The 18,365-nt window shown below is 43.7% G+C and overlaps 1 protein-coding gene across 1 annotated transcript in view; it reads left to right on the forward strand.

Annotated features, from left to right (window-relative positions):
• Positions 1 to 13,067, forward strand: part of Clnk (cytokine dependent hematopoietic cell linker) — a 186,501-nt gene extending 173,434 nt beyond the window's left edge. Inside the window, exons 19-21 of the mRNA XM_052199334.1 lie at positions 3,060 to 3,215; positions 11,904 to 12,067; positions 12,541 to 13,067. Of these exons, the coding sequence (XP_052055294.1) occupies positions 3,060 to 3,215; positions 11,904 to 12,067; positions 12,541 to 12,745 (525 nt within the window). The 3' untranslated portion in view covers positions 12,746 to 13,067. The remainder of the gene's footprint in view (positions 1 to 3,059; positions 3,216 to 11,903; positions 12,068 to 12,540) is intronic.
• Positions 13,068 to 18,365: the final 5,298 nt, after the last annotated feature.

Consider the following 18,365-nt stretch of genomic DNA (forward strand, 5'->3'; position numbering starts at 1 on the left):
AGTCTAGCTCAATGAGTTCACCTTAGACTTCTGACCTCCAAAACTATACTAGAATGACTTTAAGTTACTAACTTCATGTTAGCCTGTTAACACTAACATTAGAGGCAAAGACAATTGCTAACAAACCATCTTGACCCCATCAGGAATAAGTGGAACTACCCCATGCCCTAGGCAGGGAGGATGAGGCTAAGGTCTCAGTCACAGCAAAGAGGTAAGTACTCACTGAGCCAAGCCTCAGCTGTTTCTAACTACAATGACTGTTCTCAGCAGTGGGGTGGAGATCGAGAGTGGTCATCTGGTCCCCTGTCCCAGGATGCCTGTCCTCTTCCTCTGTCAGGGTCTCAGACCTGTCTGGCCTCTGCTGTACATAGGATGAGTCATGGTGATGATAAACCCCAGCCAAGGCTCCCCTTCTTGGGTAATCAGTATGCAACGTACCACGACGTTCATGTAGTTGGACTTTTACCAACAACAACAACCTTAGAGTTGCTAAGCCCAGATGCAGAAGCCCACACGTGAGCTGTGCTGGGAGCACTGTGCATGCCATAGGGCATCACTATGGCAAGGCTTAGTGCTTCTCCGATGCCCCCTTCCTCTCTTTCTGCTTGTGCTGTGTCCTCCCAAGACACAGAGTAACCCTGCCTAAGCCGAGTGACTGTATTTTTCTTTTCTGATTGCATTGATTTGTCAGAATGTGTTTCCCATTTATGAGAGGTAATTTAAGTGAAAGATTTCCCAGATTTATTTTGGCAATTGCATTGCAGAGTTTAAGATGATAAAACCCCCAGCTTGGCTCCAATTCTTGGACCCGTCCCCATTCCTGATCTCTGGCAATGTTCTGTGCTGGAGTCATAAGCCTTTGCTCCTGAATGAATGCTTCAGGCAGAGAAAGTTACAGTTGGTTCCTCATCACCTTTGACAAAGCAGAAGTCAGCATGCTTAGGACTTAGACTTGGGAGTTTGGCTTTCAGATTTGTCGTTTGCTAACAGTCCAACCACTGTGATCAAAAACAGCTATGAATGCAGACCAGCATAAGATGTCAACTTACTCAAAACATTATGAGACAATTTTTATTATTTTTGGTAACTAAAAATATTTATTTGCATTATTTTATTTAAATGTGTGTCTCCATGTCTGCACACACACATGGGTGGGTGCCCCATAGAGGCCAGAAGAAGGTGGTGGGTCCCTCAGGGATAGACATGATTTTGTAAGCTGCCTGACATGGGTGCATGGTTCTCATAACACAGCGGCAAGAGCTCTTAATGGCTAAGCCGTCTTTCCAGCCCACCCTTGCCTCCTACACACACTACTCCATTTCAGTTTGACTGCTCATTTCTCAAGCATAAACTATATAGATGACAACCTCACATCCAGTGTCGATGTTGGACCCACCTGCTAAGCCTGGGAGATTTGCTTAGGCTCTGAAGTCTTAATTCCCCTAAATGGAGGCAAATATCTTTTCTCTAGATTTATGCAAAATCAAATGAAATAATGGATGTAAGATGCCAGTCACCTTAAGGGCAGCTCTCAGTAGGCTTCTACTGCCCATATTGTTTTAATGAATCCACACCATGCTATCCTTAAATTTAGTGTTAAAGAATCATATCACATGGCATACTATATCATATTATAGATTATTATATTATAGATTCCAGTTATCAATATTCCATATCATCTTTATAGATACTATAACAACTAGAATATAAGTCATCATACAGACTGTCTACATCTATGCTATTTTATGGCATTTATCATCAACTATGCACATTTTCATACATTTATACTCACAGACCTTTAGTATGCTCCAGCATGTGATGATACCACATAATCCTGAGGTCAAAGCTGGGGTGATCGGGGTATATTCAGGGGAAGTCTGCCTTTCAACTTCACATCTTCATCTTGTAACCAGACACACCCTCCCATGTGTCTTGTTAGTTCTGTCTCATGCTCTATTCCCAGCCCCTGGACTCTTCAGTCCTATTGATCTGCACACCTTTGCTGTCTACCCCTTGGCCTCAGACACTGATGCTTCTGGTACCTTTCCTATCTCCTCTTCCTTATCCCACTCTTGCTTTGACCCCGCTGCAGACTGTATTTCTTACTCCATCTCTCTACTTATTTTGGCATCAGTCTCTGCAAAGCCCCATCCCTCTTTTGCAAACACTGATCCTGCATTGAAATCTTCCCACACGGGTCCAATTTCTTGGGCTAAGATTTTTGTTTGGTCTGTGGTGGTTTCCATTCCTCTCTAGAATAAGATTGGATCTCCAGGATGAGCAGGATGCATGTGAACAGTGACAGTTCAGGGAAACACACCAGAAAGGGATGAAGGAGGACTTCCCTGTGCAGAAAGGAGACCCAGAGCAGGTGACCATTCAGGAAATGATAGCCTGGCTAGAGTCTCATTAAGACTAAGAATTGTGTAGCATCAGAGGAAGATTTGGAAGAAGGAAGCACCATTGCATACCTGGTACACTCTGAGCAAGCAGTAGAAATATTATCCACAGAGACACTGTGTTAGCCACTTGCTGTGACAAAAGACCCAAAGAAAACTTTAAGAGGAAGGTTGCTTTGGGCTCCTAGTTTCAGCCCCTGGCAGGCTGGTCCCATTGCTTTTAGGTCTGTGGCAAAACAGAAGCACCACAGAAGAAGGGCTGCCCTCCTCACAGTGGCCAGGAAGCAGAGAAAAATTAAGAACAAGATACATCTCTCAAAGGCACCCTCTTGATGATCACTTCCTAGGCTAGGCTCCACCGCCAAATAGCCAAGTCGGCTTTGAACTCACCGATGGGTTAACCTCATGACGTTGGCACCTTCGTGAACTAATTGCTTTTCTACATCGCCACCTGCTAACATATAAGCCTCTTGAGGGGACACTTCATTCCCAAACCCCAACAGACACTCCATAAAAGCTCAGGGAGGTAAATGGAATGTGCAACTGGGCTGCCAAAAACTAAATTCGTTGAAGAATCTCACAAGAGCATCTTCGTTGATGTCACCTTAAGGCCGGGGCCTTGCACATCTGAGAAGATAACCAAAATTCCTTTTGCTTCAGGATGGTACCTTTCTGGTCCGAGATTGTTCCACAAAATCCAAGGCAGAACCGTATGTTTTGGTGGTGTTTTATGGAAACAAGGTCTACAATGTGAAAATCCGTTTCCTCGAGAGCAACCAGCAGTTTGCCCTGGGCACAGGACTCAGGGGAAATGAGGTATGTACAACCCAGCCACCTCCCTTTCTTTGGCTATAAGTAAAAAAGAAACATAGAGTTTAGGAGATGCTACAACCATGTCTACATAGCCCAGTGAACACGGGACAGAAGGAGAGACTCTACAGTGATATTCTTCCAGCCCCTTTCACGAACATGCTGGCACATGCTCAGTTCACCGTGCAGCAGTCCGCCATGCCACTGAATGTTCCTCAGCCTCTTAATCCGATTAGAGAAACCTGTTCATAAAGAAGCAGCTGCATTCTGCCTTGTAGAGAGCGTCTCCCAGCCCATGCTGCCATTCTCCAATCTCCCCATGTTTGCTGCAGGCATTTCTAAAATCACGTGTCATTCATTTATACACAGGATCGGGTCCTCAAAATCAGTGTGTGTTCAGCAGTAGCATTCGGTGCTAAGCTGAGGTCCCATTCTCTATATAGATGTGCTGATGGCACATCTATCACATGCTACACAGGCCAATAATCCCATATACATAGAAAACTGAGGCAGGAAGATTACTGGCTCAAGACTAGCCTAGGCAAGTTATCATGACCCTGTCTTAAAATAAAGGATAAAAACAGCTTTGAGGATATGGCTTGGTGGTAGAGCGCTTGCCTGCTGTGTGTGAGGGTTAGGTTCAATCAATTAAACATTAAATAATAACTACATAAATAAATTGATCAAAAGAAGATGTCTCAACTAAATACATATTCCAGATCTGTTCTGTGTGCATTGTCCTGTTTCAATCCTCAACAACTTTTTGATGTGATCACTTCTCTCTCAGAGATACAGAAGCTGTGACATAGAAAGTTAAGTAAATGGTCAGAGATGGAAGCAGTAAGCAGGAGGGTAAGCAGGGCTACACTCCCAGCCTTTCTAGGATAAAAATTAAGAGGGAAAATGGGGAAGACAGAAGTCAATTATACATCACCATCTACTGTGGATATAAGTTCAGGCACATCTGTCCACTACTCTAAGCTTAGGATCTGGATCTCTGTGTTTTCAGTGATGGACATCCAACAGCTCCAGTCCTCAATTTCATCTGCTAGAATATACTGCTAGACAGGGGTGGAGTATGTAACTTGTCTCTCAAGTTTACAAGAATCACAGGGCTTGGGAAGTGGGGAGAGGTTCAATTTCCACACAGCCTAGCCTACTTGGGAAACTCTAGGCCAGTGAGACAACTTGTCTCAAAAAATAATGAATGGATAGTACCTGAAAAACACCACATGAATTTGTTCTCTGCCCTGCTGATACACATGTATATAGATAGATAAATACTAATAAACATGCATACACGTGCACACATATATATAAAAGAGAAGCACTAGGAAGGCATAGGGTCAGAGATGCAGAGATGGTCAGCTCTCATCAGTGCTCTTGGACTGTATTCCACCCACGATTCATCTCTCCTGGAAAGGGAGAGAGCTATCTGTGTCTGCTAGGACTTTCCAGTACTGCTACAGTCCAAGCCCAAAGATGCAAGGACTTTTCTCAAACATTCATGCTGACACTCAACTATTGGCCTTAGCTATTAGACCAAAGACAGCAGAGTAGCCCATGGAAACTTCTGTATTGAGACAAGGGATAGAATCTATCAGGAAGCTGGGTGGTGGTGGCGCACGCCTGTGATCCCAGCACTCTGGGAGGCAGAGGCAGGCAAATTTCTGAGTTCGAGGCCAGCCTGGTCTACAGAGTGAGTTCCAGGACAGCCAGGGCTATACAGAGAAACCCTGTCTTGAAAAAAACCAAATCCAAAAACAAAAACAAAAAAAAAACAAAAAATCTATCAGGAAGTAATGCCTACTATGCAGTGAGCCTGGCAGCAAGGAAAATGGCACACAGTACAAAGCAGGACATTCGAAAACCAGGCATAAACTGATGGAGACGCTAATGACCTGATGTAGAGTGTGATACGACAGCCAGCTCAGTCTGGAAATGCTAGTAAGACTAAAACAGCAGGGCTTGAGAGATAGCTCAGCAGTTAAGAGCACTGATTGCTCTTCCAAAGGTCCTGAGTTCAAATCCCAGCAACCACATGGTGGCTCACAACCATCGGTAATGAGATCTGATGCCCTCTTCTGGTGTGTCTGAAGACAGTGACAGTGTACTTCAGTGTACTTACATATAATGAATAAATAAATCTCTAAAAAAAAAAAAGAAAAGAATAAAACAGCAGCTTAACAGAAGCCAAGGATCTGGATAGCAGATAGTCTACTAGCAAAAAGAAAACACCAGGGCTGTGGTTCAGTGGGCAGAATACCTATGCCTGGCATGGGTGAAGCTCTGTATTCCACCTATAATAAAACAGGTATGATAGTACAAATCCTAGCACTTGGGAGGTAGAGGCAGGAGGATCGGGTTCTACCCTGTTACACAGTGACTTCTAGGCCAGCAGGGGTTACATGAGACCCTATCTCAAAACAGAAAAAAAGAGAACTGTTGCTTGTTACTCCTTGTAACCTATCAATGGCTGCGGCCATGCTGAACAGGGGAAGAACAAACATTTCCCAAATGACCCAGATTAGATCTTGTCACAACCTCAATCAGAATGATACTAGAGAATAAGAGTGAGCCACTGTCACCAAGTGTTCCTCCCAAGCCTGCAAACCACCTGGTGGCCACTCTCTTTAACCCTTAGAACATAAGCAAGGGCACTTAGCTACATGAAATACAGGCCTAACAGGAAATGCTAATGTCTGCATTTAGCTATGTTCACAAACAGGGATCAATTGTTCTGAAACAAATGCATGGAAACTGTTAGCTGATGTAGCAACATGATCAGACTGTAACCATTTGGCTTGTTTTGTACCATGTGCACTATAATAATGGTTGTGGGGTCTCATTCACAATTGCGCTCATGTGTGCCTGTGTGCCTGTGTGCCACATGCACGCAGCTGCTCACAGAGGCCAGAAGAGGGCATTGGATCACCTGGAACTGGATTAGTAAGCCATCAGATGTGGATGCTGGGAACAGAACCTAGGACCTCTACAAGAGTAGCAAATGCTCTTACTCACTGAGTCATCTCTCTAACCCCTGAGCATCTTTTAAATGATCCCATTTAAGTTTAGATTATGGGAATGGCAAAGGAATCAACTTTTTCTAATGTCTACTGGGAGGGGGGGAGGTCATAGTTCCATAGATTAATTATAGGGAATTAGATTCTAAGCATCTAGCTAAAATATGCCAGGTCCCAAACAGGATAGACATTTGACAGCTAAAATAGTTTAGGAACATCCAAGCCAACACCATAATGTATATCAAAAGGACATTCAACCTGTTCTGAATGAATAGTTGCATCTTCCTAAGTCACACAGTGAAGGATGTGTGGAAGGTACACGGGCTTACAAAATAGGGTCCAATAATGAGACCCAGTGGCCTTATCTCTTAAATGCAGTGCATAAATATCTGCCAACAGCTATATTAAATGCCTTATAATATTAATTTTAAGTATATGTGTGTTTGAGGGGTGTATCTGTGTGTATGTGCACATAAGTGCAGGCAGGTGCCCAGGAGGTCAGAATGGTGTCAGATATCCAGAAGCTGGAGTTACAGGTATTTGTGGGCTGCCATGTGAGGGTTGGCATTGGAACTCAGGTCCTTTGCCAAATCACTAAGTGCTTTTTATTATTATTATTATTATTATTGTTGTTGTTGTTTTGTTTTTTTCCGAGACAGGGTTTCTCTGTATAGCTCTGGCTGTCCTGGAACTCACTCTGTAGACCACGCTAGCCTCGAACTCAGAAATCCGCCTGCCTCTGCCTCCCAGAGTGCTGGGATTACAGGCGTGCACCACCACCGCCTGGCTTCACTAAGTGCTCTTAACCACTGACACACCCCTCTAGCCCCTACCCTCTCCCCATTTTTTAAAACTGAAGTTGTTTTGAAGATCATTTAATAGCTTTCAGAAAAAAATTTTGCAATCTGGCACCAACCAGTTATTCCAATAGTGACCTGGCCCTGCGTTGTTCCCCCAAAGCCTGAAGAGAATACACAGTTGACTAATGAGAACTTTCTGAGTGTCTACAGAAGAAGCCGTGTTAGTACATGCAATTCTTGATGCACACCCTGAAAGGTAAAACAAACCAGACTATTTTAATATAAATTTGCTGAATGTAAAGATATAGATTGTTTTTTACACTGTGGTCTCATTTGTCTGACACGTTCGCCCCTGGGCTAGAGTGCCAGTATATATATGTTATAAATGACTTGGCCGGAAACTATATTTCAAAGTAAATACTGTTTTTAATGATTTAAAAAAAAAAAAACCTAACTCAGAGAAAGAAGAACATGTGAATGAGGACATGGGAAGAAGTCAGTTCTCTGGCAGCCAAGGAGGAAAGCTTCAGAAGAATCAACCGTGTAGACACCTTGGGCCTAATGAATTGTGGGAAGATACATTTTTGTTTCTCCCAGTCTGTTATGACAGACGGTGTTTCTTCCACTGTTATGACAGCTCCTGAAAACTCACACAGTATAAATCCAGAACTTCCTTCCGCAGATACCTGTTGTTCATCAGGAGATGTTGAAATAATGTCACTGGGGCTTAGCGCGTGCTTCTAGAGGGCACATGAGTGGCAATTCTATTGTCTGGCTGCATGAAGAGTCCTAGTTACATCCAGTCTCTGACACGGAGTCCTTTTCGGAGAATCACATGTAGGCAGGGGAGAGGCAACCAGCACTTGGGAAGGGACAAAAAGATGATTAATATTGCCAACTTGACCCAGCTAGAATCTCCTAGGAAACAAGCCCCCAAGGATTTAATTCCATTAGTTGAGGTGTGCAGACCCAAACCACTCCCTAGGCTTGGGTTCTGAACCACATCAAAAGGAGAAAGAATGCTGAGTTTCAGCATTTATGATTCTTTGCTTCCTGACTATGAGTATAATATGACCAGCTGCCTTGGGCTTTCGGTCTTTGATGGACTGTGCCATGAACCGTACCCCATTGCCAGATTAAGCCCTTTCTCCATCAAGTTGCTCTCTGGGGTGTATTTCATCAGGGCAATGAGACTACAACTTAAATAGACAGTGAGCTCCAGCCTTTCCTCAGCCCAGGCTGTGTGCGCTGAGCGACTGAGTAGGTTACCACAAAAATGGCCAAACACACTCACATTCAAAAGGCGTATAAAAGCTAAGGAGGCAAGTGACCCATTCATCTGTATGAGGACTACCAAGCCAATGGACAGAACTAAGTCAGGCAGAAACAGAGTCTGCCATGATTATTTGTAACTCTTTTCTTGTGGTTATTAGTCAGTCCCTTCATTAACTAGGTGACAACCACATGCAGATAGAAAGCTATCTACATGAAGGGACCAGCTAGCTCAAGTTCATATCATTCTTCAACATCTTCCAGTTCACAGAATTTTTCTTCTTAGAACAAACAAACAGCAACAAAGAAACAAACAAACAAAAGTATGATTTCCAAATGCTTGAGTTTTATGGGATTTTGAGTTTTTGTTTTTTGTTTTTTGTTTTTTGTTTTTTGCTTTTTGTTTTTTGTTTTTTGTTTTTTGTTTTTTGTTTTTTGTTTTTTTTGAGGGGGGAAAGGGTCCCCTTATAGAACTAGGAAATGGCTACTCCTGCCAGGTGATGTGTACTTCTCTTTCTCTCTCTCTCTCTCTCTCTCTCTCTCTCTCTCTCTCTCTCTTTCTCTCTCTCTCTCTCTTCTTGAAGCATCTCTAGGAAGGACACATTGTTTTCTGGGGAGAAACAGCCTGTACTAAGGTCTTAGTCTTGTTTCCAACATGTCACACTTTGACCTGCTTAAAAAAAAAAAAAAAAAAAAGGAGTGCATAGTATCTTATCAGACCATGAGCCATCCCTCCTGCCTTGGAGGTCAGGAGCTGTGTCAACTGAGCCTCCACCTTCAGCATCTGCACAGACTGTTACAACTACTGCATGCCAATGCCTATTTTTAAAAGCCCCTTTCTGTGTTAGTCCTTAATTCCCTATTCTTCTCACCCCCCAGACATGAGTTTTCCTTTTCCTGTATCTGTTGAATATTCACATACACACCCCATGCACAGGCACCTTAGGTACCCTGAGTTCTTAGAGCCACACCTTCCACCGCCCCGCCCCGCCCAGCCCCACCCTGCCCCGCCCCACCCCAGAGGCAGGTGCTGCTCTCATCTCCATTTTAAAAACAGTGAAAGTGAAGCCCAGGAATGGTAAGTGAACTGCAGGACTGGGATTTCCTCTCCTTTGCAAACTTCTTGGCTTCTGCCTACAATCTCTCCAGTCCAATATCAGCCCCTAAGCACTGCAAGTTGAGAAAGGCAACAGCTACTTGGAGCTTCCTGTGTGCCAGGCATCTTGTGAGAAACTGCAGCCCACAGGGATGCTTCCCACTGAGAAGGCTCTGAGCCTGTGGTAAGAGAGAGATGGTCCTCATGTGCAGCCTAAGCCTTCTGCCTTATCGAGGAATGTCCTTAAGAGAATTGAAAGAATCAGAGGCAGAAATCTCTGCTAAAATGCAAGCCAAGTCCCAGCCCTTCCATCTGGGCTCAGACAGCATCACCAGCCTCTTCAGCAGGAGATGCAGGAGGGCTTCTGGGGACAATATTCATTTTGTCCTGTTTTCATCTATCTCGTGGGGTTCGTAATGGCATAGGGAGACAAGAAGACAGAGCTAAGTGTGGGATGACGTGATATAAACACCATGGCAGGTACACAGGGGCAGGTGCTTATGTCCGATCTCTTCTGAACTGACGCTGAGAAGCCCTTTCCTTGAGGATATGTACTTCAGGCAAAGGCAAGGAGCACACATAACCACAAAGGCTCTAAGAAGCACCTGGGCCAGACCCAGGGGAGGCGCTCTACCAGTCTGCCATCCTTACCAAAACACAAAGGGCAAGCAAAGCCATGTGTCCCCACAACAAAAACCTAGGAGGTCCTTCAATTCGTCACTCTGCCTCACGGGAAACACTGGCTTCTCTCTGATTAGAATCTCATACTGACGCATGACTACGCTGAGGACACGTTCCCTTCCTGATGACAACCTGGGATGAACCCTTCCCTTTGAGAGTGCATTTTACCAAATTAAACAGTACTGATATTTTCAACACATAGGATAATAGCTGTAGATCCTAGGTCACAAGCATGGATATATTGAATGTGCAACACTTAGCTCACGATGCCCATTATTCACTGACTGGACCAGCAACCATTCCATGGGTACCCAGGGATACAAGACATCCAGTTCCCCTTTATGCAGACACCTGAGCAGCAGTGGGTTTCTAAAACTCACGATAAATGTTTACTTGACAACTCGAGCTGTCAAGACTGAAAGACAGATTAACAATGACATGTGGGTTTCTTTCCCACCTCCCCTGTCTTCTTCCTTATTCTTTTCTTTTTCTGTCTCTCTCTCTCCCTCACTCCCTCCCTCCCTCTCTCCCTTTCTTCCTCCCTCTCTCCCTCTCCCAGTCTGTTTTTCTAACAAGAAAAAAAAAAAAAGAAGTGCTGTCTACGCTTTGCACACAGGACAGACACAAAAGATTTAAACACACTTTAGAATCTAATATTAGGACATTTGACATCCACTCTTCTCCCGAGGGGAAATCTAAGATAAAAATAGAAGCTTAATTACAGACTTCTCCCAGCCTTTTCAGACAGCATTGCAGCTGTGGGCACAGCACTAGAGTCCCCAAGAATGGGGTGAGAATGTGGTTTATTGCACCTGCCTTGTTTCCTAATACTGTGGTTTCATAGAAATGACCCATGTAGGAGACCAGCGAGGGAGGCTATTGATATCGAATCGATTACTTCAGAACAATGCTAAGGAAAACAGAATGAGAAGAGTAAGCACCTTGTTCCTGACCACTGACGCCCGGGAAGAGACTTCCCTTAGCTGCCCGTGAACCTGCTCAGTGGCTGAGCTCTTCACAGAAAGGTTCTCTGCGCTGACCACTTTGCTGAATGTAAAGAAAGAGGAATTCAAACCCATCCATGGTTTGAAACTGGAAGTGAAATTCAAAAACTCCCTTTCTTTGTAAGACTTATGAGGCTACTAGTCTAGGGGGCATCCCACGGTTTCAGATTTGCGGTCCCTTGCTGTGTGCTGGAACACGGGGAAGCCTTTCTTCCAAATGCTGTCTATGCTGGAGCTCCATAGGTGCTCTCAGAGAATCCCAGTGGTAATGTCACCACCACTGTTGGTAGACAGAGAAACTGAGTGCAAGACATTTGCCTCAGGTCACAAGGCTAGTAGATGGGAGGACAACCCATCTAAGCCATGGGTGGGAAGGCAGCGATGGATCAGGGAGGCTCTTGAGCTATTGACCCAGGGCAAACTCTGAGGACAGGAAACTGAAGAGCTCCTCATACTTGTGGTCCACAAGCATTTTGATGCCCTTGTCATCTCCCAGTGCTTGTCACGCATCCTTCAACAGCTCATTTGCTACATCGTCAAGACAAAATGAAACAACCAGACATGCTGGCTGACACCTATAATGCTGGGAGGAGATAGATGATGCACGTTCAGGGCCAGTCTGGATTAGAGTCCAGACCAGGCTGAGCAGCAGGGTGAGCGAGCCTCTTATCTCAAAACACCACCAACAACAACCCCTTCTAACATGTCTCTCAACAATGTCAAAACTACAAAACTGGTCCACCTTCCCTGAGCAACATGCAACAGCTTACAGGCAGCAGATGTATTCAAAAGTGTTCACTCTGCTTTCTGTGTTTCAGATGTTTGATTCTGTGGAAGACATCATTGAACACTACACGTATTTTCCCATCCTGCTAATAGATGGGAAAGACAAGGCCGCGCGCGGGGAACAGTGCTACCTCACCCAGCCTCTGCCTCTCGCCAGGCTCCTTCTGACTCAGTCCTGCAGCCAGGCACTTCATGAGTAAGTAGCCCAGCCAGATAGAACCCACATCAGTAGCCTGGGCCTGCTCTCATCCCCAGCTCAGTGGATTTGGTTCTTCTTTCATCTGCATTTATCTCAAAGTATTATTTTCTGTGTCTTCAAGGGATGGCTTTTTTTACTCTGTTAAAAAAAAAATTCTGTAATGGAACTTGAAAAGCTCAATTATGACTTGAAAGCTGAAGTCATAGAAGAAATATTTGGAACCTGCATTAAACCTAGGTTTAAGAAGTATTTTCTAAACAGAAAAACTAAAGACATAGCTGTCATACCTTAGCAATGAGACAATATCTGACAGCTCCAATGTTTGCAGAGGGTGTGAGATCCCCAAAATGTTACTTTGTGCAGGACATCAGGTGTCAATGACTGTATTTTATAACCTCTTGACCTAGGATGCTCATTTTGGATGGTCCTGTACACTGGTGAATGATAGCTCTATTTATCTGTAATCCTAGAAATTCAATTACAGGGAAGAGGAGCAGTGTGAGGAACAAGAGCCCTTGTGAGTACCTGCTTGAAGGCAGACCGCAGAAATATGTGGGCCATGATGTGAAGTGGCCAGGGGTCCAGACTTCGGCCTACTCTGTGAACCATGACATCGATGGAACTAGCAGATCCACAGCAAGGGACTTGGAGGATCCTGGCTCATCCCAAGCCTAAAGCAGGGACTCGTTCAAGTAGCAGTGAAGACATTTTTAATAGTTTAATGATGCACTTCCATTCAAGGGAAGAGAAGAGCTGTCCTCAAACCAGTACTGATGCGTATGGCGGCACAGCACATGGTGATGCTGTTTCTTCTCAGGCAAAGAGATTTGCGTGTACCCTTACGTCCTAACACAGATGCGGCAGTGGACATTCAAAGAAGTTACTGATGTCTTTCAGTATAAGAAGCAAGCCCAGACTGCAGCCCATTTTGCCTGTTCCATATCACTGCATCATTCCAGTTATATCCTCCACTCTGGGGTGTTTAAATTGAGCTAGGCAGGGAGAGAGGGAGGGAGGGAGGGAAGGAGGGAGGGCAAAAGGGAGGAAGAGAAGGAGGAAAGCAAGAATGGAGGGGGAGAGGCTCCAAAAATATATATTTATCCACCCTAGATTCTTATACTAGAGTAAGTTCACCAAAGTGAAATAAATAGGTTTACCATATGCCATGAGTCCAGTTATTACCCAGTGCCACATGTAAAATTCATGGAGCATTAATGCAATTTGAGTTTTCATGAAGGAATAAAACCAGACAGAAGGCAGGAGATATAGCTAAGTTGGTAGAATGCATTCCTACCCCCAGATTAAATGCCCTGCCCTGTATAAAACTGAGTGCGGTGGTACACGCTATAATCTTAGCACATGGGAGGTAAAGGCAGTATGGTCAGACTCCCAAACTCATCCTTGGCCACATAGCAAGTTTAAGGCTAGCCTGGATTACATAAGACCACACTGAGAGAGGAGGCAGGGAGAGAGAGACAGACAGACAGACAGATAGACACAGAATCAAATGAAAACTGAACAAGCAATCCCCAACATTGTCTCGTCTGTAAAATGGCAGACAAGGAGCTCTCTGGGAAGGGCTCTTGGCATCTATCCACAGACACCTGCTTGCTGTTCTTTACAAGGCCAAGGGCACACGATGCATCAGATAGACAGGGGCTGATGGCAAAGTGCCTCCTAACGCTGGACAAAGGGGAATGAGCAGCGATGGGAATATGTTCTGGGTTACCACCCGTGAGAACGGGAAAGGAACAGCAGAAACCATGCAAACCTAAGCCCCATCTCTGGAGTTTCATCCACATTGTCATATGATCCAGACCAGAGTTTGCCTGTGGACTAGAGCATCATGCTAAGTAGAAAAGGTCAGGATCTGGTGTCGCTCTGCCAACTCATTGACTGGATATCTGAACTTTGAGTTCTGTGGCAGACACAGAAAGTGTTGGCTAGGCACGTGTCCACTGAGTTGCTGGTCAACATCCTTGGGTTTACTATTTTCAGTGTCTGCCACAATAAGAATATTTTGCTTGCAATAGATAGCTAAAGGATAGCATATGGAAAATTAAATGTGTTTTATTCTCACAATAAATACTTCTAACATTTTTGGCTAGACCTTAATGACGGTGTATTTGTGACTAATGCAGGAGCTGGGAAGTATAGATTTTCTGTTCTCCATTTCTTGGTTTTATTAGATTCCTGGATGGAAATTCAGTGATGGGTCGCACACTAGAGTGTTTTTGTCTATCCAACCCTTATCTCATTTTCCATTTATTAAATGTCGCTTGACACCTAGCTGAAGCAGGATGGTGGCATTTCAGCTTCATTGATTATGGCATCTGTGTATCCCAGAGATTTCTTTTGGACTGCATATCCATACAGAGTCCACATATCCATCTGCGTCTCGTCCAGTTATCCTGCAGGGCTGTCACAGCCCTTGCTGCATACTGTGTGTGTCCTTGTTGCTAGGTGCTGCTGTAGATGCTGGAAGCATTAGAGTGAGTGAGAAACACAGAGCAGTAAGTGTCCAAATAAATAGGCAATCCGGGTCCCTTTCCCTTGCCTTGTCTGTAGCTCTGTGTTAATAGAGCACTGAGATCTTTGGAGTGAAGATAATGTTAAATATTTTTTAAAGACTCCTTTAATGTGACTTTAAAAAGTCCTAAAACCAGAAAATATTTCACCAACTTAGTTGAGAGGAGACTTTTCTTCCAGGAGAGAAAGGATTGAGGAGTCGGGGAGAAGAACTACATTATATCTGTAAGCAATTTAATCATTCTAATTATGATGAAAAAGTCAAACTTAACCCATTGTCAGATACAGTTATTACCATGTGTGTGGATATTAATTTGTAAAGATGGCCTATACTATATATGACTCACATTATGATCATACATTTATTGTTTATATCTTCAGAATATGTGTTCCAGCTAAGCATATTTTTGTTTTGTTCTGTTTTTGTTTTTTGAGACAGGGTTTCTCTATACAGCCCTGGCTGTCCTGGAACTTACTCTGTAGACCAGGCTGGCCTGGAACTCAGAAATCCAATCACTGCCTCTACCTCCCAAGTGTTGGGATTAAAAGTATGCGCCACCATTGCCATTGCCTGGTCCAGCTAAGCACTTCTGTCTTTGAATATTTGGAGTTTGCAGATTGCTAACTTAAATGAAAGCAAATACATAACTCGATGTTCTTACATTACCTGTAACTGGGCGGTGGAGGGTGAAACTCAAAGCATAGTTTATTTTTCTTTGTTTCATGAGTTATTGCCCCTAAAGCATTTTGGGAATCATACTTGGGCAAATATTTCTAGAACAGTTATTGGCATGAGAGTACTTTCCTAGATTCTAAGAATAAAGGTGAGAGAGACATAGGCCATGTGATTCACAGCTCAGAGGCAGGAAAATTGTTGTCCAATTGGCCAAAAATGGAAAAAAATAAAAGCATAAGAATTAGCAAAGAGGAGAGGTTGGCTGGGAACTTGACCTGCTAAGAGGAGTATCAAAGGGTCCAGTGAGTATAGATGACACTAGAGTCTCTTCAAAAACTAAAAGGAGACATACTGGTAGACTCAGCAGGCCAAGCTTAAGTGCCTATCTAGAAGTACTGATGGGAGGACCTTGAAGAACTGTCTGCACTTGTGTGTTTGTTGTACAATTGTTTGCAACAGCCAAGGTTAAAAGGATCAGACTAATCCTTCACCACTGGATAAAAACGTGTGTCACGCGTGTCATGCATCCTCACAGGGAAGTACTATACAGCCATAAAAAAGGAGCTTTGCTATAGGTGACAACATGGGATGAAATGGGCGGACAGTATACACATCAGGGTAAGCTAAAACTCTCATTGCAGTAGATGAACAACCGTAGAGATGTACTTTACAACACCATACCTGTGGTCAACGGGAATGTATTGCACATCTAAAATCTAAGAATGGGTCTCATGTGAAATATTCTTACCACAAAAGGAGGGAGGGTTGGGAGGCACTGATCTGTTTATTACATCAATTGTGGTCATGGTTTCAGAAATGTACTCACGCCTCTCAGTATATCAAGATGTACACATTAAATGTGTGATGTTTGCTTGCACCCCTCTCCCACATCAGCTATACTTCCACAAAGCAATCTTTTAAAAAGAAGGATACAAGTAATAAATTTATGTAAGACAGAATAACAGATTCCTAAGTCCCTTCTTTTTCTGTCCCTGCACTGGTTGAAGAGTAGACCGGTTGGGAGGTGTGGCCAGGGAAAACTTTGCAGACATGTTCAGGCTTGAACTTGAAGATACCTGAAGGGAACCCATAGAATTGGAAAAGAACTTAGTCCGTGTATCCTAAGATCTAGGCTTGGGGGACAGAGGTGTCCCCCAATAGTGACCACATGTTGAGGCGTTACATGAAGACACCAGAGGCAGCATCCTCAGGGAAGGAACAGGTAGTCATGAAATAGATGTAGGGAAACTAGTTCTCTGACCAGAAGCAAAAGAAAAAATTGTAATTATATCTCTCCTTCAAGTCATAACAAAATATGTTCTGTATAAATCAAATAGCTGCAAGCAAAGTCAGAATTGAGTCCTGTGTTCTCAACTAATAATTTTTATGACTTTGGGATAGAGAAGGTGCTCTTAAACAAGATGAAAACATAAATCATAAAGGGAAAGATTGATAGATTCATTACATCAAAATTGCAAATGTTTGCAAAAGTCAGGCAAAGCCAAAAGGCAATTAAACAACATGACATGTGAATACAAAATGCATAAACAACTCAGAGGAGAAAACGCCAGGCCTGAAAGTTAGGCCATGCAGCACTGCTGAGTGTGGAGCTATCAGAACCAGGCAGACAGTCATTACTGTTGGCCCAGCCCAGTGGTTCTCAGCCTTCCCAATGTTATGCCCTTTAATACAGTCCCTCATGCTGTCAAGACTCCCAACCATAAAATCATTTCATTGCTACTTCATAACTATAATTTTTCTGTTACAAGTCAAGACATAAATAGCTGGTATGCAGGACATTTGATGTGTGATCCCTGTAAAAGAGTCATTAGCACCTCCCACCCCCCCACCCTACCCCAACCCCACAAAGGTGTCATGACCCACAGGTTGAGAACCACTGATGTAGAAGGAATACCTGCAAGAGAAATACAAGCTGACTTCCAAAGCCAAAGTCTGGCGAAACTGGGGAGTCTGCCAGAATGATTTGCCAGTAAATAAAAGTAAAGGGGTAAAGGTAAAAAGATTTTATATATACAATTCTAAGAACCTATTAGAAATAACACTTCTTCCACCAGGGTTGGAGGTTAACTCTGCCAGCCTAGCTGTGGTGGCTACTGAGAGAAAGCACCTTCGGGGAACACATCAAATTAGACCTGTAAGGTCTATAACTGTATACAGTATACAGCCTATTCGGCTGTAACTGTCAGCTGTGCTGTGCTGGACAGTGGGGCTTAGTAAAAATTCTCCTCCCTATGTCAGGGGCCCCAACCCTAATTTTAAAGCAAAACAAAAACAAAAACAAAAAACAACCAATGAAACAAAAAAACAAAAAAAAAACAATGGGCTCAAAGGAAGACTAAAAGAATTTCAACCATGAACCAAAGGAACAGAATTCTGTTAAGTCCTGACACAACTAGTCAGTGGTAGCAGAACCAGATCCCTCTCACTGGACTACTGGGAAACCCCAGCCATTCAGACTCACTTCAGTCTACCTTCTGATGCCTTGTTCTTTAAATATGAAGGGCCAGACAAAGGGGAGAGAGCTTCCACTATGAAAGAAAAGCTGTAAACCAGGAAAAACAGGAACAAGCCCACAAGAGAGACCAGGGTGGTGGAGAAGAGGACACAGAGAACTGTAATGAAGATCCCGGAGAAGCAAGATGGCCCCTAGTGGTTTAAAACAAACAAACCGTACCAAAAAGAAAAGGGAAACAGATGTGCATCTTTTAATAAGACTAGTATAATAACAATCATAACTAGATGAACAAATAAATAAATCAAAGCCCCTCCATTACCATTATCTCCAGGAGTTATAGACAGTATGGATTATCTATCAACCACCTGGTGTAAAAACCTTCCCCAAAGACCTCTAAGAAGCTCCCCCACCCTCTCCAAACACACACACACACACTGCCTCGTGGGCCCTGAGCTCTGTTACCATCTGTCTGTCTGTTGCATTAATGACACTTCTAATAATCTCTTATCCAAAATGGCGGCCTGCCTCAGTGTCCCCCACCCCCTGCTTGAACTCCTAACCTGAGAGCTTCCACCAGGCATCTAAGAACATGCCATCCAACAGCTGCAAAGCAT

This window comes from Apodemus sylvaticus, chromosome 11 (assembly GCF_947179515.1).
Source record: "Apodemus sylvaticus chromosome 11, mApoSyl1.1, whole genome shotgun sequence".
NCBI lineage: Eukaryota > Metazoa > Chordata > Mammalia > Rodentia > Muridae > Apodemus > Apodemus sylvaticus.